The following is a 26,995-nucleotide window of genomic DNA, read 5'->3' as shown; positions in this document are numbered from 1 at the left end:
ACATATCAGACTTAGAATTATCATTCAGAAATGAGAAGGTCACACCAAGCTTCATTTTACCTTCCCCACAATTGAGACTTAGTAGGATGACAAATACTGAGAAGGCAAACAAAAACCTAATATACCAAAACATGTACTACAGCAAAAGCAGTGTGTAAAGGAAAAACTATAGCTATAAAACCTGAAATTTTTTTTTAAAGAGAGAGTGAGAGAGGAGAGAGGAGAGAGAGAGAATTTTTAATATTTATTTTTTTAGTTCTCAGCGGACACAACATCTTTGTTGGTATGTGGTGCTGAGGATCGAACCCGGGCCGCACGCATGCCAGGCGAGCGCGCTACCGCTTGAGCCACATCCCCAGCCCCTAAAACCTGAATTTTTAGAAAGAACATCACAAATCAACAACATTACACCTTATGAAATTTACAGCAAATAACCATTACATAAGGTGCTAAAAATATTTAGTAAAACAAAAAATAACCCAATTTTAAAATGAAGACATTTCTCCAAGATATACAAATGGTCAACAGATTATGAAAAAAATGCTTACCACCACATCAGGGAAATGCAAATCAAAACCATAATGAAGTATCATCTCATTCCAGTAAGAATAACATTATCAAAAAGGCAAAAGATAACAAGTATTAGCAAGGATGTGAAGAAAAAGAAAACCCTTCCACACTGCTGATGGGAATGCAAATTAGTATAGTCATTATGGAAATCAGTATGGAGGATCTTCAAAAACTCAAAAACAAAAGGAGGTGCAAGTTCAAGCCTGTAGCACCTGCTCAAAAAGCTGAGGAATTTAGCTTGAGCCCAGGAGTTTGAGGCCAGCGTGCACAACACAGCAAGACCTTCTCTCAAAACAAAGACATACCTGGCATGCACACCTGTAATCCCAGCAGCTCAGGAGGCTGAGACTGAGGATTGCAAGTTCAAAGCCAGATTCAGCAACAGCAAGGTGCTAAGCAAATCAGTGAGACCCTGTCTCCAAACAAAATACAAAATAGAACTGGGGGTGTGACTCACTGCTTAAGTGCCCCTAAATTCAATCTCCAGTACCCAAAAACTAAACAAAACAAAGACCAATCAACCAGTCAGAACTACCATATGATCCAGCAATCTCACCACTGTATATGTAACCAAAGGAAATAAAATCAGTATATGGAAGATAACACTGCATTACTATGTGTAGCACTTCATAATCCTGAAGAAATAGAAACAGTGTCCACCAACTGATGAATTGATTAAAAATAGATACATACACACAATGAAATACCATTGAGCCATGAAGAGAATGAAATCCTGTCATTTGTGATAACATCAGTAGAACTGGAAACAATTAAGCTAAATTAGCCAGGCACAGAATAACAAGTACCTCAAGAGATTTCACTCACATGGAATATAGAAGTTATCACACTGAAGTTGAGCAGAATAGTGATTACCAGAAGGTATAGTTAATAGTAAGAGTAAGGTGATTATAGATCATGATAATGTGCTATCGATTTTAAAAGCTGGGTTATGGTTTAGATGTAAGGTATTCCCCCAAAAGCTTCTGCTAATGAGTCTGAGGTAAAATGATTGAATTGTGAGAGCTGTAATCTAACCTGTCCATCCTAGTTTGAATAGACTGACTGGGTGGTACACATAGGTAGTGGGGCATGGCTGGAGGTGGGTCACTGGGTTGTGCTCTGGAAGGGTGCATTTTCTGTGTAGGCCCTTCCCCTCACTTCTTCTCTGCTTCCTGCTCAACATGAGGTGAGCAGTTTGCCTCTTGGTGGCCCTTCCACCATGATATACCACCTGACTTTGGTCCCAGAGCAATGGAGTAGCCATCTATGGACTGAAACTGTGAGCCCCAAATAAACTTTTCCTCATCTAAGTTGTTCTTGTTAGGCTTTTGGTCATAGAGACACAAAGCTAGAAGAAAGGATTCCAAATGTTTTCACCATAAAGAAATGACACATCTGAGTAGATGTGTTTAATCCAACTTAAACATTACATAATTTGTTTCAACAGTTTTAAAATAAATTTTTAAAACACAATCAATGAAATAAAAAGTGGATTCCTTGAAAAGATAAACAAAGAAATTGACTGAGACTGTAAATCACAAATAAGAAAGCAAAAATGGAAGCATTGCTATAGACTTCAAAGAAATTAAAGATTATAAGAGAATACTATGAACTGAACATCAACAAGTTAGATAATATGGGAAAATTCCTAAAAACACACAAACTACCAGAGTAGCTCAAAACGAAAAAGGAACTCTAAACAGACCTCCAACAAATAAAGAGACTGAATTAATAATCAAATATCTTGCCCAAAGAAAAGTCCAAGACCAGATGATTTCACTGGTGAATTTTAAGTTTCACCATACATTCTATGAAACTAGCATTACACAACTACAAAAGCCAAAGAACCTGGAAGAAAATTACACACTAGTATATTTCATGAATATTGACACAAAAATCCTTAACAAAACACTAGCAAACTAAAGCAAAAAGTACTTTAAAAAGTAAGTATATCGGGGGCTGAGGATATAGCTCGGTTGGTAGAGTGCTTTCCTTATATGCACAAGGCCCTGGGTTCGATCCCCAGCACTTAAAAAAAAAAAACATGAAGCCCTTGATTCTAATCCAGTACCCCCCCACAAAAAAAATTTAAAAAAAATATAAATATATCACAACTAAGAGGTATTTATCCCAAGACTGCAAGAGTAGATCAACCTAAGAAGCAATCAGTGCAATAAATCACATTAATAAAATAAAGAAAAAAAAAAACATGATCATCTCAAAAGATGCGGAAAAAGCATTTCATAAAATTTATCACTGTTTCATGAAAAAAAAAACACTTAGCAAACTAGCAACAGAAGCACAGCTGTCAACGTCACAAAGGACATCTATGAAAAACACACAGCAAACATTATACTCAGTGTGCAAAGACAGAGCTTCCTCCCCAAGTCATTAAGAGAAGGATCAGTAACAAGACAAGGCAAATCAATCTCACCACTGCTATTCAACATTGTTCTGAAATCTTAATGAGAGGAATTATACAAGAGAAATAAATAAGAGACATCTAAATTGGAAAGAAAGAAGAAAAACTGTCTTTACTTGCCAATTACATATAAATATATAAGGAAAATCCTAAGTATGTACACACACACAAAAAATTACTAGAGTTAATAAACAAAATCAGCAAACTTACAGCTAATAGATCAACATAAAAATTCAGCTATAGTTCTATATGCCAGCAATGAATATCTGAAAAGAAAATTCCACTTATGACAGCATCCAAAAATGATCTAATAAAAAAAATCAAAAGAATAAATGCATCCAAAGTGGTAAAAGACATGTACATTAAAAACTATAAAACACTGCTGAAAGGAATTAAATGAGATGGACATGGTGATACACACCTGTAATTCCAGCAGCTCATGAGGCTGAGGCAGGAGGATTGTGAGTTCAAAGCCAGACCCAGCAATTTAGTGAGGTACTCAGCAACTCAGCAAGACCCTGTCACTAAATAAAATATACATTAAAAAAGGACTGGAATGTGGTTCAGTGATTAAGTACCCCTGGATTCAATCACCATTACCAGAAAGAAAAGAAAAGAAAAGAAAAGGGAAAGGGAAAAGGAAAAGGAAAGGGAAAGGGAAAGGGAAAGGGAAAGAAGAGAAAAGAAAAGAAAGACGGACGGACGGAAGGAAGGAAGGAAGGAAGGAAGGAAGGAAGGAAGGAAGGAAGGAAGGAAAAGATACTCTATTGTTCATTGTTTTAGTCAGCTTTGTGTCACTATGACCAAAAGACCTGACAAGAACAATTCAGAAGAGGAAGTTTATTATGACTCATGGTTTCAGAGATTCATTCAAGGGTTGGCAGACTCCATAACTGTGGGCCTGAGATATGGGCATTAGGGCATTAGGGTGTAGCAGATGAAAGCAATTCGGGACATGGCAATCAAGAAACAGAAAACTCCAAAGGCATACCACCAGTGAACTACTTCCTCCAGCAACACTCTACCTGCCTACATTTACCACACAGTTAATCCACAAGTGGATTAACCCACTGAATGAATTGCAGCTCTTATAATCCAGTCATTTCACCTCTGAACATTCCTTCATTGTCTCCCACATGAGGTTCTGGGAGACACCTGGTATCTAAAACATAACATTCATGGATTAGATTCCCTAGTGGAATTCTTGTTTGGGGGGGGGGCAGGGAGTGGGGGTACCAAGGATGGAACTCGGGTACTCAACCACTAAACCATACCCCCAGCCCTCATTTTTGTATTTTATTTAGAGACAGGGTCTCACTGGTCTCACTGAGTTGCTTAGTGCCTTCCTTTTGCTGAAGCTGGTTTTAAAGTCCTGCCTCAGGCTCCCTAGCTGATGGGATTACAGGCCTGCACCACGACACCCAGCTCTCTAGTGGAATTGTAAAGGCCTTTATGCAGAAATGAAAAAGCTGATACTCAATTTATATAAAACTACAAGGGGCTTTGTATTATAAAAATAACACCTAAAAATAGAAACAAATTAGGAAAGCTGGGTGCAGTAGTGCATGCCTATAATCCCAGTCACTCCAGGAGGCTGAAGTAGAAGGATGACGAGTTCAAAAGCCAACCTCAGCAAAAGCGAGGCGCTAAGCAACTCAGTAAGACCCTGTCTCTAAATAAAATACAAAATAGGGCTGGGGATGTGGCTCAGTGGTTGATTGGCCCTGAGTTCAATCCCCAGTACCAAAAAAAAAAAAAAATAGTAGGTGAAATGACAAAGACCTGTCAGTGGGGAAAGAAGTCTTTTGAATAAATAGTGCTGGGACAACTGAATAGCCATACAAAGGGGATCTTCAAATATCCAAACTATTTTCAAAATAATATCAACACCTTATCTGCCTTTTTCATTCTCATTTTATCACAAATATGAAACTAAATTTTCCAATGGCTATATCTCAACAGATTAAAACAGAAGTTGATGAGATCTAGATATCTTGACTACTTTTAAAAATATTTTTTAGACATTGGTGGACCTTTATTTTATTCATTTATTTACATGTAGTGCTGAGAATTGAACCCAGTGCCTCACACAGGCAAGACAAGTGCTCTACCACTAAGCCACAACTCCAGCCCCTCTTGAATATTTTTAACAGGAAGATTCCTTTTTAAATGCAAAACAATGCTCCTCTTCTCACTAAATTTTATTTTACAAAGAGTATTTTTCACAAAATTATATTACTCGTTGTTTTAGTCAGTTTTTCTCCTGTGACTAAAAGGACCCAACCCAAACAACTGTAGGGAGGAAAAGTTGAGGGCTCACAGTTTCAGAGGTCTCAATCCACAGGCTCTATTCCTCAGCAGCTCCAGGAGAGGCTAAACATCATAGCAGAATAGTGTGGCAGAGGGAAACAGCTCACTTGATGATCCAGAAGCAGAGAGAGGCCTCTCACGAGATACAAAATGTATATCCCCATAGCCATGCCCCCAATTAACCACTTCCTACAGCCACACCAGACCTACCTCCAGTTACAGTGAATTAATCCCATCAGGAATTAATTCACTGTAATTCCAGCAGCTCCAGAGGCCGAGGCAGAAGGATTGTGAGTTCAAAGCCAGCCACAGCAAAAGTGAGGCACTAAGCAACTCAGTGAAACCCTTTCTCTAAATAAAATACAAAATAGGGTTGGGGATGTGGCTCAGAGGTTGAGAGTCCCCGAGTTCAATCCCCAGTACATCCCCCCCCCCCAATAAAAACCTAAACATTTACAGAAATGCAAGTGGCTGAAATGAATAAAGGGAGAGGACTTGCCTTTTTGGATATAAAGACTTATAATGCCAGAAAATTAAAATATTGCGGTATTAATGCAAGAATAGATAAAGTAGACCAACTGGGGAGGGGGGAGCAGAGTCTGGAAACAAGATCCATATGTGTATAAGATCGCTTAAGACAAAGGTGATACTGTACAGTAATAAAGAGACAATCTTTACAATAATGGTATATAAATATATATTCTCAGGAAAAAAAGAAAAGGTGACCTTCATACTTCAAAATAAAAAGGCTTCTAGGATAACATTTCTCTACTTTAACATTAGTGACACTGGCTATATAACTATTTTATGCACTATAGGATGCTTTGCATTCTGTACATTATAGGATATTTAGCACCATCCTAGCCCAATTCACTAGATTTCAGAACTACATTCATTCAGTTATGAAATGTTTCCCAACACTGTCAAATGTCCCAATCAGGGAATGGGAGATATGGAATGAGAGATGGGGGAATTGCCTGTAGTTGAGAACCACTGTTCTTAAAATTTAAAAAAAAAAAAAAAAATTTTTAAACTTGAGAGTACTTTTACGTCATTGGAGCAGGATAAAAACTTCTTAAACAGGACATAAGATGCACTGACTATTAACAATGATAAACCGGGCTACATGAAAATCAGACGTTCCTTTCAATAAAACATTTAAGAGTGATTATCAGCCAAAGTGGATTTTTCTAACAAATACAACTAACAAAGAACTTACAGTTAGAACACATTAAAGCTCCTAAAAACAAAAAGGACGACAAACCCAATGGAAAAAAGAGAAAACTCAAATTTTAAAAAATTAGTGGAGTCAAGAGATTATCTAAAAAAAACAATACATTTATTAAAAAGTGCTCAATTTCATTTAAAATCAGGAAAACTCATTCTCCAGAAAGGCCAAAATAAAAGAGGCTATTAATACCAATCTCTGGTGAAGATATAGGATAACAGAAACTGCCTATGCAACCACTTTGAAAATAATTTTTGTTACCTTTGAACATACATATACCAGTAATCCAGATTCTACTCTTGGTAAATAACCAATATAAATGTTTCAAATGACATTGCGTTAGCTTTCCAAAACTGTGACAAATACCTAAGAAAAACAACTGAGAGGAAGAAAGATACTTTAGCTTCTGGTTTTGGGGGTTTCAGTGATGGTCACTTGGCCCTGTCATTTTGAAGCTTTGTTGAGGCATAGACATCATGGCAAGGAGTGGGTAATAGAATAGAATTGCTCACTCAATAGTGGCCTGGAGGCAAAGAGAAAGACAGGCTGGGGACAAGATATAGTTAGCCACAAGGATCTACTTTCTCCAACTAGGCCCCACCTTTTAAAGTTTCCACCATTTCGTAACAGTGCCATCAAATTATGAATAAATTGATCCACTGATGAGGTTAGAGCCCTGATGGTCCAATCATTTCCCAAAAGCCCCACTGAGGCTTGAACATTTGCTGCACTGAGGACCAAGCCTTCAACACATAAGCCTTTGGGGGGACATTCCAGATCCAAACTGTTAATATGCATCAAAATACATGTCGAAGAATGTTCATGACAGACAAAATAATACCACTGTAAAATAGACTTTTATATAAATAAAGTTCAAAAAAGTTATATTCTTTGACATCAGGCTAGTGGCAACTCTGGGAAAGTGCAATGGAATAATGATTGGGAAAAGAAACAGTGATTCTCTCTTGCTAGCAGCATTCTTATCTATGGTGGTCATGGAGTGTTTACTTTTTGGTGATTCACTGAGCTATATATTTACACTTTGAACACTTTCCTATGTGCTATATTTCAATTTCTAAAATTACACGAAGCACTATATTTTGTACGTTATAAATGCAACCTAGAATGTTTTCTATCTATATTACACAAACTTTATTATGGTATTTTCATCAATTGTTTGAAAGTAAAAATCATGTCTGAAAATATGATAAAATTTTCACTTCTTACACTTCAAGATCCTTTGTCTAATTAGATAAAAGGAATAAAATATCTTAAAGAACTTCTTGAGTTTTTAATATGCTACAGGAAGGCATAATTAAATAAATTTAAATTGTTTTCCTAATGATTTATTTATCTTAATCACCTGAAAAAATTCAGTTTCTTAACTCAAAAATAAAATACACATGACTTAGAAAATGCTAATTGATACTAAACAAAAGTTGATGTTTGTTTCTAATATTAAAAATATTTTTCTCAAATTTAGACTAAGACGAGGATTAAGACACTGAACTAAAGGAGGTTTCTATCAAAAATTTATAAACTTCCCTACCCAACAATCTAAGCCCTGGATTACATTTTTATATTCCATGACATTTTAATAAACCCTATTCCATAATACCAATGATTATTTTGTTTACAAAACAAGAATCAAACACTTAAAATACCAAATTGTTCATAACAAACAGATCCCCTCTGAATTTAATCATTTATGTTTAACAGCAAACAGTTAACAGGAGACAATCTAATTCATTTTTAAGCCATGTAGTGCCACCAAGTGGTAGCAAATTCTTTTTCTAAAATACCACTATAAGTAACAGAAAAGGTTATACTGGGAATATTATATTGAAATGAGAAAAATCAATCTTATAATCTTGGTAAAAGTTTAGAAACAACCTTAGAGGTCTTTTTTGTTTGTTTTGGAAAATGTGTTATCTTGTTATAATTTAAAAGTTAAAATTTTCTTGGAGGGCAAAGAATTATGAATATAATGCTGCAGCATTTACTTTCTCTTACTTGTTACTTTTTAAATCCACATTTCCCTAAAAAACATGCACTACTTTAGAAATTTATGAAGCACACACACAGTAAAAGATCTAAAAGGTTCCTAATAATGTTACCCTTGTTAAGTACAAGGAAAGAGAGGAGAGAGGGAGTAGAAAAAAAAAAGACAAAACCTATGCTCTTTAGTCAATACCTATATTAGTCTTCTAGGACTATAGTAACCAAATACTGCACACTGGATGGCCAAAACAACAGAAATTACTGTCTCACAAATCTGGATGCTAGAAATCCAAGATGAAGGTGTCAGTAAGGGTAAGGGTTGGTTCCTTCTGAGGTTTGTCAAAGAAGGATCTCTTCCAGGTCTCTCCTTGGCTTGTAAAAGGACCATCTATTTCCTGTGTCTCTTCAATTCTTCCTTTTGTAAGTATCTTGGTGTTCCAATTTCCCCACTTTATAAAAATACTATGGGAGGAAACAGAGGAGGGAAAGCAGAAGTAATGGGGACTTAAATGGAGCAAATTTTGTTACACACATTTATGAATGTCAAAATGAACCAACCCCACTATTAACTATAATGTTTTTATTTGTATAAAAATATTTTTAAAAAGAATACCACTCAAAACTGGATTAGGACCTCACTTGACCTTGATTTACTTTTGTAAAGACCTTATCTCCAAATAAGGTTATGCTCTGAGGAGCAGGGACCTGAACTTAACATAGAAATTTGAGGAGGGGGAAGTACACGTCAACCCAGAACACTACATTCTAAAATTTGGGGAAAAGAGTACATTTTTTTTAACTTAAAAAAGAACACAAAAAGATCCTTAGTTTAAATCACATATTTTTTTTTAATTTTTTTAGTTGTAATGGACCTTTATTTATTTATATGTTGTGTTGAGAATCAAACCCAGTGCCTCACACATGCTAGGCAAGCGCTCTACCACTGAGATACAACCCCAGCCCCACAGAATATTGTTTAATTTCATTAAGTACTACCAGCAAAAGAAATAACAAATTTATTTAAAAACTATTAAATATATCAAATTAATAAGTGTCATATAGTTCATGTTTAATCCAATTATAAGGTACTTAGTCCTAGACTTCATCTCCTACTACTCTCCTCTTTCTCACCATACTCACATGAGCCTCCTCCTTGCTATTCCTTGACCATGCCCCAGGTACTTTGCTCTACATGAAGTTCCACCTTCAAATATATGCATGAATCAGTTACTCCACACTCAGGTCTAATTATCTCCTTCACAGTTCTTCCTAGAGCATTCTAAAGAAAATAGTACACTTAGTAACTTTGTATTCTCCTCTCTGATTATATTTTTCTTCATAGTATACAAAAAATACAGTTATTAGTTTCTTTTTAAAAAATATTTTTTTAGTTGTAGATGAACACAATACCTTTATTTTATTTATTTATTTTAATGTGGTGCTGAGGATCGAACCCAATGCCTCATACTTTGGAGGCAAGGGCTTTGCCACTGAGCCATAATCCAAGCCCTTGGTTGTTTCTTTCTCCCCCACTACAAAGTAAGCTTCTAGAGGGCGGAGACATGGTTTTTTTCACTCATAGGCCCCTGGCATCTAAATAGTATCTACTGTGTTGAACACAATTAATAGCTAGTTTTTTGTACATTGTAATAGCAAAAAGAATTTTTAAAAGCATCTCAGATTTTTAAATGGAATTGACTGGTCCCTTTCTAATCATTCTCATACCTCAGAGATGAACTATACAAGTTCATTACTCCTCTGTGAAAAAAGTTTCCTCTCTAAGAACACAGTTCCAAATCTAAAACCAGCTGAAACAGCTGTTCTGGGCCCTGCCTATCTCTCCACTTTGATCTCACACTTCCCTTCCACCAGTCCTTAGTTATCCAATTCACTGGTCTTCTCTCAAATTCTCCAACACATGACCTCTGTATAGGCAGTTTACTTGATGTGGAATCCTCTATTCTCTTCTCTTTAGCCTTGTATCACACAAATCCAGTAACCTTAACTCATAATCTCTCTTTAGATCAGTGCTCAAGGTCATTTATGGGAAACCTTTCTCAATGCATTCTGTCAAGTTCTTTGTCATATGCTCTTGTAGAACCGTTCTTTTAAAAGATGTATTTCAAATATTCAACTAATGACTACTGATTAATGTATTTCTCCCAAAGGACATAAGTTTCTAGAAAAATCCTTCCCATGGATCAAAGAGAAAAGGAGCCATGTCTTCCAAGGTATTTGCTGTGCTAAGCAACGAAAAGGTAGCCCAGGGCCTAAGTGAAGGAAGGAACACAAAAAATAAGCTAACTATAAATGAACAATAAGGGCCTGCAATCAATTACAGGAATTAAAGCTTCCCTTTTATTAACTCCAACTGGTTTCATCAGACACATTGCCTATTTCTAGGTAGCCCTTCTCTAGGCACCAATATGTGCATAAAAGATACAAGCTTATTTTAATATTCAACTATGCAATCCATTTGAAAGTATATGGAAAATAATATGATTTGATATTATAAACCTCATCCTAATAAGTCTACATACACTTTACTCACAAGTGTTATCAACAATTACTTTTTAAAGTGATGTAAGATTTACCAAATTTCTTAAGTATATAAATGAACCGTTATGTATTAGAAACTTAAAAGGCTATGTGTGATATAATTTACAACAAGATATCAAAATACAGTAAAAGGGGCAACTTATTTCTGCTCAAATAAAAAACTTACAATTTTTTTAATTTGGTAATTTCCTTTCAAACTTTAAAGTATATAATATATTTTAGTGGGTTCTCTTGATGTGATATCTGAGAAACAAAAGCAGACTTTTGACAATGATTCAATATAACCATTACTACCTTTTAAGAATAATTTAAATCTCTGCAACATTTATTGCTGTATCCTTAGCTTTGTGGTACATAAGCAATGCCTACATACTGATTGAACTGTATAATTTTGATAGTACAAACATTTACTATTTCTTTCAATATCATAATGATAAAGAGGATCAGAATGAAATTTTAAAACACTTATGGGGCTAAAGCTGCAGCTCAGTGATAGAAGTACATTCTTAGCATGCTCAAGGCCCTGGATTAAGCCCCCCCCCAGCACTCCCCATCAAAATTATATCACAAGTGATATAAAATAAGGCTATATGCTAAAACTCCCTCCCAGATTTATGACTCTTTTACTAAATATTTTAAGTATAACTCAGATATAATGACAAATACATACATGTTTACTGTCACAGAAAATAAAAAATCACAAATCTAGTCAATACATTACATCTTCTTATTACATTTCCAAGTTGTGGTTAAATATTCATTACAAAAATCGAAGTCATCATCATCTTTAGCAGTTATTCTTTATTAAGCAGGATCTGATAAATAATTCCAAATGATTTAATTCAACCCATTAAATCATTCAGTTATACATTAAAACATTCTGAACTAACTCATTACAAATTCAATGGTAACCACCCAAAATTCATGTTGAAGCCCTGACACCCAACCCCTTCCAATTCCTCAATATGTGACCTTATTTGAAGAGGGCCTTAACAGAAAGTTAAAATGAAGCCATTAGTGTGGTCCGTAATCCAACATGACTCAAGTCCTTATGAGAGACAGGACATAAAAACTGACATGGAGGATGAGTAAGCACTGAAAAAGGGTCAGAGAGAGAACAAGTCAAGAAGACAGGCCTGAAGATAAACTAAAGCTGACAATGTCTTAATCTTGTACTTCCAGCCTCCAGAAATGTGAAAAAATAAGTTTCTATTTTTTTAGGCTAACCAGTCTGTGGCATTTTTTCTTATGATATCCCTACCAGACCACTATACTAACATTGGAAGAACCAGATGTTTCAATTCATACTGCATATGAAGGTTCTCTTGTGATAAGTGAATAACCAGTAATCTCTGCCTTCTGAAAACACCAAACTAAGGTCACTTTTATGCTAAATACTGATATCTAAAAACAAGATCTGTGTGGGTATAGGAGCAGATCAGCTTAAGAAAAAAATTTGGTCCTGTCTACCCCATATCACTGCAACCCCAAATAGAAGTAAGACGGATCTCTACTTGGACAGGCACCCCATGTCAATTTCCTTGATGATCAGAAGAGAACAACTTAGCTTTTATATACCTAATATAGAAAACACATGGATCTCCTTTCAGCTCACATTAGAGCTCTTGCTAAATATCATCTTCTGTGGCTGAGAAAATTCTAGACAATGTTAAAATCCTAGCTGTGCTTCAGAAAAACTTGGGAAAAAAATTTTAAAAGATTGCACAAAGAAAATCACAACTGCTTCACTAAAATTTGATCAACTTCATTAAGGCCTGTAGATTTGCTCCCCCCCACCACCTTTTTTTAAATATTGCATAGAACACTGATATGTAACTAGGATCAACTAGGTCAGAATTTTCAAATATACCTGCATTTCAAGAGTTTTTTAAAAGTATTAATGTTCACTCACTCTCTGACGTTTGAATGTGTGTGTATGTGTTTAATCTCTTATGGCACTGTAATGCACAATCATGATTATAAATGACCATGTAGAATCCAAGTATAATTATCATGTGTTGTGATTAATTAGGTACAAACAAATACTGGGAAATGTAAAGTAAATTATCTGTTGAAAAACACTTTTTGCTTACATTCCACTGAACATATTTTCCTTAGAAGTGAAGGACAGAGTAGAAGTATATGATGCAGTATGGCTTCATTATAAAATCATTCATGAGTCTTCATTTATCCAGGAAGAAAACAAATTTGAGAACTTGAAACAAATTACAAGCACAGAGAATTCAAGAGCACCTTAAAAAGATTACCAACTGGGACTTATTCCTGGAATGCAAGGAAGATTCAACAATAACAAAAAAATCAATCGATTAACAAAATGGACAAAAGCACGTGATCATCTCAATTGATGCAGAAAACGTATACAACAAAATTCAACACCCATTTTCATGATAAACACACTTAGCAAACTAGGAATAGAAGGAAAATATTTCAACATAACAAAATATAAGAAAGATATAAGAAAAGGACAGTGCTAACTTCATACTTCATGAAAAATTGGAAGCTTTCCCTCAAAGATCAGGAACAAACCAAAGTCCCATTTCTGCCACTTCTATTTTAACCCAATACTGAAATTCCCAGTCAGAGACGACAGAACAGGGTGGGGGAAAAGAAAGAGGGAAGAATAGGTTAGGGAGGAGAAAAAAAGAAGAAGGAAGAGAGAGGGAAAGGTAAAGAAAGGGAGGGAACAAAGGAAAATTGATATGAAAGGCATCCTGTTGGAAAAGGAAGAAGTAAAATAATATCTGTTGAAAGATGATAAGATCCTAAACATAGAAAACCCTAAGAATTCCATACACACACATCTCTGTTAAAACTATTTTAAAAATTCAGCAAAGTTGCAGTATGTAAAAATCAACATACAAAAATAAACTGTTCCTATACCTAACAACGACCAAAAAGAAAAATTAAGAAAACAACTCCAGGGGCTAGGGCTGGGGCTGGGGCTGAGTGGCAGAGCACTTGACAAGCATGATCCTCAGCTCTGCATATAAATAAATGGAAAATAAAGGTGCATCAACTAAAAAAATCTAAAAAACAAAAAAAAGAAAGAAAAAAGAAAGAAAACAACTCCGATTCCAGTAGCATCTAAAAGAATAAAATGCACAGGAATAAACTCAACCAAGAAGGCAGAAATCTTGTATAATAAAACTAAAAAATGGTGCTAAAAGATATTAAAGATGACACAAATATAGAAAACACATCCCATGTTCATAGATTGGAAGACTTTCCATTATTAAGACATCAATACTACACAAAGAAATGTACGGATTCAATGAAATCCATCCCTATCAAAATCTCAATAACCTTTGTTCAGGAATAGGAAAATCCATTCTAGAATTCACAGGAATCTCAAGGGTCTCTAAAATAACCAAAACAATCTTATCAAAGCACAAAAGCTGCACATACAAAACTCAAAATGGACCAAAGATTCAAAGGTTAGAGCTAAAACTGTAAAATTCTTAGAAGAAAATAAGGGGGAATGCATCATAACACTGGCTTTGGCCATAATTTCTTGGGTATGATACCAAAATTACAAACAAAAATGTAAAAACAGATAAATTACAGTACATAAAACTTTAAAACTTCTGTACATCAAAAGCAACAATTAACAGGGTTAAAAAAAAAAAGAAACCTTTGCAATGAAAGAAAAACATTTGCAAACCATATCTGATAAGGGGCTAATATTCAGAATATGTAAAGATTCTTCCAACTCAATTAAAAACAAAAAACTAATTTTCTAAATCAGGACTTAAATACACATTTCTCCAAAGATGATATACAAAAGTCTTACAGGCACAGGAAAAGATGTTCAACATTACTAATACTTGAGGAAATGCAAATCAAAACCACGATGAGATTATCACCTTACACCCATTAGAAATAGAAGGAAATTACCTCATCATATTAGAAGCCACACATGAAAAGCCCAGAGTCAACATTATACTCAAGGGTGAATGACTAAAAAGTTTTGCCAGTCTTTACCGATCCTCCAGGACCCACGTCGCCCCATGTGTTGGGCTGCTAGAGGCATCATTCGACCAGAGGAGGAAGCCGCAAGGCACCAAGCCAGACAGGAGGAGGAAGCCCAGCCCCACCCCGTTTGCTAGTCCAGAGGAAGCCCATCAACCCTTAAAACCCATCAAAGCGGGTGTGGCTACCAGCACTGTTATGCAGCTGATCCAAGTACCTGGTTTCCAACTCCCCCACCCTTAGCTGCGATAACTCAAAATATTTCCCACAAGCTTTTGGGGGTTGTAGCTATCATCAACAACAACTGCACAGGCACCTGGTTTCTACCTCAGAGACTAGAGTAGGGAAGATACAGGTGGAAGCTCATTTCCTTTCACACTGGCTATACCCACCACCCTGAATACAGAGGCTCAAGCTAGGAATAGACAACGCCACCTACTGGAAGCAAGGAAAACAGTGTTCTGAGAGACTTTTTTTTTCCTCTTTCTTTCTCTTTTCTTCTCTCTCTTCCACAACTTCAACATATGTGAAACCAAGAACTGTGCATGAACAACCGAATTACCAAAGTAATATAATATAGAGGAATTGCATATACCCCACCTTCCCCCCATTTTTTTCTTTATTTCTTACTTTCCTTTTCCTTCTCTCTTATTTCTCTTTTCTTACTTGTTATTTTTTGTTCTTTTTTTATTCACATTCTCTCTATCCCACTTTCAATCTCCCAACTTTTGCTATCTATACATAGGGTAACTATCTAAATACAGATAGGAGGTTGAGTCTATACATTCTTCCATAAATTACCAGTCTATTGGTTAGAGTTCTCCAAAGGTGCTAAGTTAGTTTAACCTCATACCCTCACTCCTTTCCCTCTAAGTATAACATCCTTCCTCTGAAATTAAGTTTAATATATGCCACCAGATATGGTATTTCTTTTATGAAACTAATGAATATATTCTTAAGTAATAATTAAAACCAATGTCTACAGACTTAAAATCTAACTATAAATGTATTAATAATGAAAACTTGTGCTTAGATAATGTACTGTTGATATTGGGAACTATTAACAAGGGAATGAGCAATCTATTCAATGAAATAATACTAGAAAACTTCCCAGACTTAAAGAATGAAAAAGAAATCCAAATACTAGAAGCCTACAGGACACCGAATGTACAAAATCACAAGAGATCCACACCAAGACACATAATAATGAAGATGCCCAACATACAGAATAAGGAGAGAATCTTAAAAGCCACAAGAGAGAGGAAGCAGATAACATTTAGGGGTAAACCAATCAGGATAACTGCTGATCTTTCAACACAGAATCGGAAAGCTAGAAGATCCTGGAACAACATATTTCAAATGTTGAAAGAAAAAGGGTTCCAACCAAGAATCATGTATCCAGCGAAATTAAGCTTCAGGATTAAAGATGAAATAAAAATCTTCCACGATAAACAAAAGTTAAAAGAATTTGCAGCTAGAAAACCAGCTCCTCAAAACATCCTTGGCAAAACATTACAAGAAGAGGAAATGAAAAATAACAATGAAAACCAACAGCGGGAGGTAGTACAGTAAAGGAAAAACTAATCATAGCAGAAAAACAAATCATGTTAAGTAACATACATAATCAAATATGGCTGGAAATACAAACCATATCTCAATAGTAACCCTAAATGTTAATGGCTTGAACACACCAATCAAAAGACATAGGCTAGTAGAATGGATTTTAAAAAAATCCAACAATATGCTGCCTACAGGAGACACATCTGATAGGAAAAGACATACACAGACTGAAGGTGAAAGGTTGGGAAAAATCATATCACTCATACGGACCCCGGAAGCAAGCAGGGGTGTCCATACTTGTACCAAATAAAATAGACTTCAAGCCAAAGTTAATCAAAAGGGATAAACAAGGACACTACATACTGCTCAAGGGAACCATACACCAACAAGACTTGACGATCATTGATATATATGCCCCAAACAATGGTGCAGCTATGTTCATCAAACAAACTCTTCTCAAGTTCAAGAGTCAAATAGATCACAACACAATAATCATGGGAGATTTTAATACACCTCTCTCACCACTGGACAAATCTTCCAAACAAAAGTTGAATAAAGAAACCATAGAGCTCAATAATACAATTAATAATTTAGACTTAATTGATATATACAGAATATACCACCCAACATCAAGCGGATACACTTTCTTCTCAGCAGCACATGGATCTTTCTCAAAAATAGACCATATATTATGTCACAGGGCAAATCTTAGCAATTACAAAGGAGTAGAGATACTACCATGCATTTTATCTGATCATAATGGAATGAAATTGGAAATCAATAATAAAATGAGAAAGGAAAAATCCTACATCATATGGAGATTAAACAATATGCTACTGAATGAACAAAGGGTTACAGAAGACATCAAAGAGGAAATTAAAAAAATTCTTAGAGGTAAATGAAAACTCAGACACAACATATCGAAACCTCAGGGACACTATGAAAGCAGTACTAAGAGGAAAATTCATTTCATGGAGTTCATTCCTTAAAAAAAGGAAAAGTCAACAAATAAATGACCTCACACTACACCTCGAAGCCTTAGAAAAAGAAGAACAAATCAGCAGCAAATACAGTAGAAGGCAAGAAATAATTAAAATTAGAGCTGAAATCAATGAAATCGAAAAAAAAAGAAACAATCGAAAAAATTGACAAAACTAAAAGTTGGTTCTTTGAAAAAATAAATAAGATTGATAGACCACTAGCCAAGCTAACAAAGAGAAGAAGAGAGAGAACCCAAATTACTAGCTTATGGGATGAAAAAGGCAACATCACAACAGACAATTCAGAAATACAGAAGATAATTAGAAATTATTTTGAAACCCTATACTCTAATAAAATAGAAGATAGTGAAGGCATCGATAAATTCCTTAAGACATATGAACTACCCAGATTGAGTCAAGATGATATAAACAACCTAAACAGACCAATATCAAGTGAGGAAATAGAAGAAGCCATCAAAAGACTACCAACCAAGAAAAGCCCAGGACCGGATGGATATACAGCAGAGTTTTATAAGAACTTTAAAGAAGAACTAATACCAATACTCTAAAATCTATTTCAGGAGATAGAAAAAGAGGGAGAACTTCCAAATTCATTCTATGAGGCCAATATCACCCTGATTCCCAAATCAGATAAAGACACCTCAAAGAAAGAAAACTACAGACCAATATCCCTAATGAATTTAGATGCAAAAATCCTCAATAAAATTCTAGCAAATCGGATACAAAAACACATCAAAAAGATCGTGCACCATGATCAAGTAGGATTCATCCCTGGGATGCAAGGCTGGTTCAATATACGGAAATCAATAAATGTTATTCACCACATCAATAGACTTAAAGATAAGAACCATATGATCATCTCGATAGATGCAGAAAAAACATTCGACAAAGTACAGCATCCCTTTATGTTCAACACACTAGAAAAACTAGGGATAACAGGAACTTACCTCAACATCGTAAAAGCAATCTATGCTAAGCCTCAGGCTAGCATCATTCTAAATGGAGAAAAACTGAAGGCATTCCCTCTAAAATCTGGAACAAGACAGGGATGCCCTCTCTCACCACTTCTATTCAATATAGTTCTCGAAATACTGGCCAGAGCAATTAGACAGACAAAAGAAATTAAAGGCATTAAGATAGGAAAAGAAGAACTTAAATTATCACTATTTGTGGATGATATGATCCTATACCAAGAAGACCCAAAAGGGTCTACAAAGAAACTACTAGAACTAATAAATGAATTCAGCAAAGTGGCAGGATATAAAATCAACACACATAAATCAAAGGCATTCCTGTATATCAGCGACAAATCTTCTGAACTGGAAATGAGGAAAACCACCCCATTCACAATATCCTCAAAAAAAAAATAAAATACTTGGGAATCAACCAAACAAAAGAGGTGAAAGATTTATACAATGAAAACTACAGAACCCTAAAGAGAGAAACTGAAGAAGATCTTAGAAGATGGAAAAATATACTCTGTTCATGGATAGGCAGAACTAACATCATCAAAATGGCGATATTACCAAAAGTTCTCTATAGGTTTTAATGCAATGCCAATCAAAATCCCAACGGCATTTCTTGTAGAAATAGAGAAAGCAATCATGAAATTCATATGGAAAAATAAAAGACCCAGAATAGCAAAAGCAATTCTAAGCAGGAAGTGTGAATCAGGAGGTATAGCAATACCAGATTTCAAACTGTACTACAGAGCAATAGTAACAAAAACAGCATGGTACTGGTACCAAAACAGGCGGGTGGACCAATGGTACAGAATAGAGGACACAGAAACCAATCCACAAAATTACAACTATCTTATATTCGATAAAGGGGCTAAAAGCATGCAATGGAGGAAGGATAGCATCTTCAACAAATGGTGCTGGGAAAACTGGAAATCCATATGCATCAAAATGAAACTGAATCCCTTTCTCTCGCCATGCACAAAAGTTAACTCAAAATGGATCAAGGAGCTTTATATCAAATCAGAGACTCTGCACCTGATAGAAGAAAAAGTTGGCTCCGATCTACATATTGTGGGGTCGGGCTCCAAATTCCTTAATAGGACACCCATAGCACAAGAGTTAAAAACAAGAATCAACAAATGGGACTTAATTAAACTTAAAAGTTTTTTCTCAGCAAGAGAAACAATAAGAGAGGTAAATAGGGAGCCTACATCCTGGGAACAAATCTTTACTCCTCACACTTCAGATAGAGCCCTAATATCCAGAGTATACAAAGAACTCAAAAAATTAAGCAATAAGAAAACAAATAACCCAATCAACAAATGGGCCAAGGACCTGAACAGACACTTCTCAGGAGGATATACAATCAATCAACAAGTACATGAAAAAATGCTCACCATCTCTAGCAGTCAGAGAAATGCAAATCAAAACCACCCTAAGATACCATCTCACTCCAGTAAGATTGGCAGCCATTAGGAAGTCAAACAACAACAAGTGCTGGCGAGGATGTGGGGAAAAGGGTACACCTGTACATTGCTGGTGGGACTGCAAATTGGTGCAGCCAATTTGGAAAGCAGTATGGAGATTCCTGGGAAAGCTGGGAATGGAACCACCATTTGACCCAGCTATTGCCCTTATCGGACTATTCCCTGAAGACCTTAAAAGAGCGTACTATAGGGATACTGCTACATCGATGTTCATAGCAGCACAATTCACAATAGCTAGACTGTGGAACCAACCTAGATGCCCTTCAATAGATAAATGGATTTTAAAAATGTGGCATTTATACACAATGGAGTATTACTCAGCACTAAAAAATGACAAAATCATGGAATTTGCAGGGAAATGGATGGCATTAGAGCAGATTATGCTAAGTGAAGCTAGCCAATCCCTAAAAAACAAATGCCAAATGTCTTCTTTGATATAAGGAGAGCAACTAAAAACAGAGCAGGGAGGAAGAGCATGAGAAAAAGATTAACATTAAACAGGGATGAGAGGTGGGAGGGAAAGGGAGAGAGAAGGGAAATTGCATGGAAATGGAAGGAGATCCTCATTGTTATATAAAATTACATATAAGGGGATGTGAGGGGAAAGGGGGAAAAAAATCAAGGGAGAGAAATGAATTACAGTAGATGGGGTAGAGAGAGAAGATGGGAGGGAAGGGGAGGGAGGATAGTAGAGGATAGGAAAGATAGCAGAATACAACAGTCACTAGTATGGCAATATGTAAAAACGTGGATGTGTAACCGATGTGATTCTGCAATCTGTATACGGGAGTTCATAACCCACTTGAATCAAATGTATGAAATATGATATGTCAAGAGCTTTGTAATGTTTTGAACAACCAATAAAAAAATAAAATAAAATGGAAAAAATAAAATAAAAAGTTTTGCCTCTCAGATGAGGGGACAAGATTCTTACCTTTTCTATTCAACATATCACAGCAATTAAGCAAGAAATAAAATGCATACAAATTGAAAAGGAAAACATAAAATTATATTGTTTGCAGATGATATGATCTAAAACCCTAAGGATTCCACAAAAACATTTATTCAGCAAAATAGTAGGATAAAAACCCAACAAATAAAAATCAGTTGCATTTCAATATACTAATAATGACAAATCCAAAAAAATGAAAAACAATTCCATTTAAAATAGTATAAAAAAAAAGAATAAATACTTAGGAATTAATTAACAAAGGAAGAGAGAAACTTATACAATGAAAATTAAGAACATTACTGAAAGAAATTAAAGAGGACATGAATAAAGGGAAACACATCTCATGTTCATGGATTCAAAGATTTAATATGTCACTATGATCCCCAAAGTAATCTAAGAATCAACACAATCCCGTGACAGTTTCTGTAGAAACAGGGGGAAAAAAAGCTTAAATTGATATGGAATCAATCTTAAGGGACCCCCAGAGCCAACAATCTTGAAAAAGAACCTCAAATTATATATAAAAATTAACTCATAATAGACAAAAGACCAAAATACACAATCTAGAATTATAAAGCTCCTAGAAGAAAAATAAGGCAAGAGTTTCATGACACTGGTTGGGCAATGGTTTCTTGGATATGATTTCAAAGGCACAAGCAATAATACAAAATAAAAAACCAGACAAACTGTACTTTGTGAAAATTTGTGGAACAAAAGACAATGTAAGCAAATTCAAAAGACTGCACGTAGAATGGGAGAAAATATTTGCAAATCAGATGTCTGATAAGGGATTAATATCCAGAATATATAGAGAATTCCTACAACTGGACAAGGCACCTGAGACCATCAAGGATCTTCCGTGCTAGTTTCTAAGAGGCCTAGATTTTCTTTATGTCATTTACATCGCTCATTGTGAGAAGTAGTGGGACAGTCAAGCTGGCTGATTTTGGCCTGACCAAAATATACAGCTACCAAATGGCACTTACACCTGTGATTGTTATACTCTGGTACATGCTCCTGAAGTTCTAATGCAGTCTATATATGCAACCCATGTGGAGCGTTGGCTATATCTTTGCAGAGATGTTTCATCGTAAGCCTCTTTTCTGTGGAAACTCTGAAGTTGACCAGTTGGGCAAAATCTTTGACCTGATCAGACTGCCTCCAGAAGATGACTGGCCCCGAGATATATCTCTACCCCAAGGAGCCTGTCTCCACCACTCCCAAGGATCTTGCACAGTGCAGTCTGTGGTGACTGAGATGGAGGAGTCACAGGTGAATCTCTGCCTTCCATGCCTTGCAGCACTCTACATTAGGAAGATGATCCAGTGTGAGCACTGGAGTGGCTGCTACAGAAGAAAGGGATGCTGCTATTTTCCTTCTTCTGGACACTTGAGTGGAGAGAACCCCATTGAGAAGGTGACCACTGACTTTCTCTGTGAGGCTGTAAAGACTCCTCCAACTTTTTTACAGAGAATATTTTGCTACCTTAATGATATTTTCTACCTCCTCCTCCTTTTATGGCTTATCCTTCTCCTGCCCCCTATTCTATACACTAAGGGGTCTTTTTGTATACAAAACAAGACAAAAAAAAAAGAAAGAAATAGGAACATCTGTGAATCGATGATGGGAATGTCAAATGGTGAAGCCACTACAGAATACTGTATGATAGTTCCTCAGAAAACCAAAATTAGAATTGTTATATAATCCAGCATTTCTACTTCTGGAAATATATCCCAAAGAGTAGCAGCAGGATCTCAAAGAGATAGTCAATGATACACACATATACACACATATGATGGAATATCATGTAGCCTTGAAAAGAAGAGTATTTGGCAAAATGCTTCAACACAGATGAACCTTGAATGTGAAACAAGACAAATACTATATGTTTCTGCTTATACAAGATACTTAAAATATGGGGAAAAAAATTACCAGTAAGGGTATGTGGGGACCAATAAATATGAGGGAGAAACAGGTGAAAGTATACATGAGATCATACACATATTATTATTTTTGTGTGAATTTTTTCTTCTATCACTTATTTTAGTGCTCTAACGAGAACAGTTTAACAAATTCTTTAAAAGCTCAGATTCTGAAGCTAGACTATGTGATTCAAATCTTAGCCCTTTTACTGCTAAATTCATTATATCTCAATTTATATCTACAAAGCAAGGACTGGATTAATATTTATAAAGTACTCATAATAATTCCTGGCATATAGCAAGCACTATATAAACGTTAAAAATAAGCTTGAGTTTATCATGGGTTTGCTTTTAATCAATTAGGAAAATAAAATATTTCAGAGTTTGTCAAGCACAGCAACAGCAAACACTACAGAAACTTCTATTTTAAAACATAAAAATAAGGTTATCATGATTTTTGTTTTAATCAATCAAAAAATGTAAGAGCTTGTCAATTATGGAGGATGTTCTGGGAGATGTCAATATTCGGTATCTCATTTTCTTGCTATGTTTTAAAGTCATTCAGCTAAAGGTAGTTTAGTTTCCAACCACCATACATAATGACAGAAAGTGACTTCCCAATGAATGGGGGACAGGAAATATGGCATCTTGGCATTTAAGAAAAATGCAAGGCAGGCCATATCTCACTCTTTGACATTCTCTTTCCTTTCCCCCCTAAAAAGCCTTGTGCCTTATGTGATAGGTGTCTTGCCTTATAGGGAAGGAAGGAATGTCCCATAGAGATGACAATAAGAATTCCCATTAATCATACTTTTGCAGGTTGTCCATAAAAATAGTTTTTTTCTGTTTCTTTTAGTCTTCATTCCTGAAGACTTCCACGTTAAAAATTTGTCTGCTTTTCTCATTAACTTGTCTTTTGTTAAAGGGTTCTCCACTATAAACCTAGTGATGAGTGAAAAAAGAAATCTTTTCTCTCCCATACAGCAGGTACTATGTTACCTCAAGGCAGAGGCAGAATTTAAGCAGCGTTTTCTTAGATGAGTTAAATTTCAAGAGCAGAGATAACACAAATGGAAAGATATGAATAAAGGTGAAAATTTTCAAAAAATGGTGATTAATTAGACTGAAACAAATTGCTTATTTTAAAAAAATAGTTAAAAAGGCTGGGGAAATGGCTTAGCGGTAGAGAGATTACCTAGCATACTTGAGGCCCTGGGTTTGATTCCCAACACGGGGGGGGGGGGGGGGGGGAGGTACACGGGGACCAGAAAGAGAAAGAGGAAAACCAGTAGGAGATGAAACTTAAAAATCAAGTAAAACATGAATTTGGAAACTCTTGAATATAAGACCTAAGAATTAAAATTCTCCTTAAGAAATTTTTAATGTTCTTTAACAGAGCAACTTCCTTAACAAGTTAAATCAAAGTCTTTAATGAAGCAAGCAAAGATAGATGATCCAAAGATGAATAGCTATGGGAACAGAAAGAAAAGATAAACACATGCTGTATTGACAAAGTAAAAGACCTAGTAAATGACCCACACTTTAAGAGAATAAAACAATGTAAATGTTCTAAAGGATTTGGACCCCAATGACAAGAGAAGTGTGATCACATGATTTAGATATGGTGATGTCAGGTTACAGAAGAAAATATCCAAGCTGAATTTATTAGACCGTTTCATAAATGTCAGTAAAAGAAAAAAGAAAAACACAGGAACAAAAAAACCCATGGATATAACTGCATCACTTCTTCACATTTAAACTGTGGTGGTTTCTCACTGCTGTTACTCCAAATTCCTTTAAAAACCCCAGCATGTCACTCCCCACCCACAACTCATGCTCAACTCTATATACTTCAAATCATGTATTTTTTCACTTCCACCAAGATTCCCTTTTTATTACCTCTCATCCTTTGCGTAGAGTGTTTCTCCTGCTAAAAGTCTTTGCCCCAAATTTTTAATCTAGATAAATCATCAACAGTTCTCCAAATTTCAGTTTGTCACTTTTTCCAGGCATTAGTTGTGGGAGACCAACCTCACGCGTGACTGAGTTAACTCCCGTACTGGGCGATGTGGCAATGTGGTGTCAGGCACCTATGCTGCTAGACTGCTCCATTCTTCTAGGGTTCAAGTGACTGTGTCTGGGCTCACAGCCCCATGGGTGGAGCTATGCTCACCTGTTCCTTTGTAATACAACGCCTTGTCCTGTTTAGGATAGAATGTTCCATGGAAGTGCCTTATGTGTGTCCCCTTCTATTACTGTGCCCTTGGGTGTGGCCTACCTAGATGTCAGTCAACCTGCTGACAGTGGACATCATGAATCTAGACTCAGCCCCCCAAAACCTGACCCCTTGCCTCATTTGAATAGCCTCTCCTCAATAAAAGGGGTCAGCACGTGCTTAAGGTCAGAGGAGCTGTCACAGCGACCCCAAAGAAAAGGGTTATTTGTGTCTCTTGTGTGGTTATTTTGTGCAGTCCAGTTATCCCAGTTTACCTGGAGTGACCCCTGAGCCTTTTAATTTCGAGAACGAAACCCAACAATTATTTTTTTCACTTCCACCAAGATTCCCTCATTCAGTGTCTCCATTCAGTCATTAATAAATATTTATTAAGTGTCTAGTATAAGTAAAGAATTGTCATAGGTGCTTGAATATATACAATAAATGAAAATACACAATTTCCTTGACTCTCAGGAACACAGACTTCCATAACACTAATCACATTAAGACTATAATTACATATGTAGTCATCTTTCCTACTCAGACTAGTAATTAGCTAGCAACCATGAGCTAAAACCAATTTAACTATAATAATCAATTCATAAAACATTAAGTGAATCAATACAACATCAAACAAATGTTTACTGAGCACTGATTTTATGACAGGGAGGACTACAGTCCTCAGCTTAGCTAGAAGATCCTAAAAGATTTCAAAGAATTAGCTTTAATGTCATCTTAAAAGAATGGTAGCTAGGAAGTCAGAAAACTTCTATCTTTGCAATTATTCACCTTACCTCAAACCAATCATTTATTATTTCTGAACCTTATACCTTTAAGTATAACACTGAAATAACAGAAGACATTCACAGTATTATTTATTTTTCAATGGGTTTAAAATAAGACTTGTTTAAATAGTTTGAAAAATCAGAACCAAGATGCAGTTCAAAAAGTGTAGGCTATATTAAAATATAAACTTTAGTACATTTAAGAAAATGACTGCTGGGTGTGGTATGGCACACACCTGCAATCCCACAACTCGGAGGCTGAGGCACGAGGATCACAATTTCAAAAGCCAGCCTTAGCAACTAAGGCCCTAAGCAACCCAGTGAGAAACTATCTCAAAATAAAAAAATTTTTTTAAATAAAATTTTTTTTAAAAGGTTGGGGATATGCCTCAGTGGTTAAGCACCCCTGGGTTCAATTCCCAGTACCAAAAAGAAAAGAGAAAAAAAGAAAGAAAATGCCAGTAAATTTGGTAAGATGAACATAGAGTTAAATGAAACTACTTTATGAAATCATTCTTGAAAACTGAAATAAAAACTTTAGTTCATGTTCCTTCTGCTCATATTTTCCCAGAGACATCCTCCAATCAAAACTCTTTATTATTTTCTTCATGGCCCAACTCAAATGATGAGGAAGACACTGACACTGAGGATAGTATATCCATCAGTCTCTGAAGAGAAAAACTAGTCTAAAAAACCAGTAGAGAGAGTTAAATCAAGTAGTCTCAAAGTTAAATTTCTCTTGAACCTCAAATGAACCAGAACTTTACACCTTTCACATCCAGGTTGAAATAAAAGATAATCAAAGTTCTATATTTGGTAATTAACCTAAGAAAATCCTTGTAAGGAGAGAGAATGAACAGCAAGAGACGGAGGTCAATCTCCAACTCTGTGTTCAATTGCCATAGCAGAAGCCACATCAAGGAAAAATGACAAATTGATCCCACATCAAGGGGAAGAACCTCTCCTTGCTTTGGACTTACTAGAGGACAATCAAGCTTCAGTCATAAAAATCCCAGGTGTCTACTAATCCA

The 26,995-nt window shown here is 35.7% G+C and overlaps 1 protein-coding gene across 17 annotated transcripts in view; it reads right to left on the bottom strand.

Annotated features, from left to right (window-relative positions):
• ZNF644 (zinc finger protein 644) overlaps window positions 1–26,995 on the bottom strand; it is a 106,553-nt gene that overhangs the window by 41,135 nt on the left and 38,423 nt on the right. For 4 of the 17 annotated variants that reach the window (XM_081307660.1, XM_081307659.1, XM_081307648.1 and 1 more), the window contains 2 exons: window positions 9,672–9,810; window positions 8,802–8,993 (listed from right to left, as the gene is read on the bottom strand). The exons of 10 other annotated variants lie outside the window; for them this stretch is intronic. Coding sequence is in view for 3 of the 7 variants with exons in the window: in XM_081307648.1 (XP_081163774.1) it covers window positions 8,802–8,919 (118 nt within the window). In the remaining 4 variants the exon portion in view is untranslated. Of the gene's footprint in view, window positions 1–3,413; window positions 3,576–8,793; window positions 8,994–9,671; window positions 9,811–26,995 lie in introns of those variants that run through there. 3 more of the 17 variants (XM_081307649.1, XM_081307646.1, XM_081307658.1) reach the window with 3 other exon arrangements.

The sequence above is a fragment of the Spermophilus citellus genome (assembly GCF_964194105.1).
Source record: "Spermophilus citellus genome assembly, chromosome: 9".
NCBI classification, from domain to species: domain Eukaryota; kingdom Metazoa; phylum Chordata; class Mammalia; order Rodentia; family Sciuridae; genus Spermophilus; species Spermophilus citellus.
This window is presented reverse-complemented; position numbering and strand designations above follow the sequence as displayed.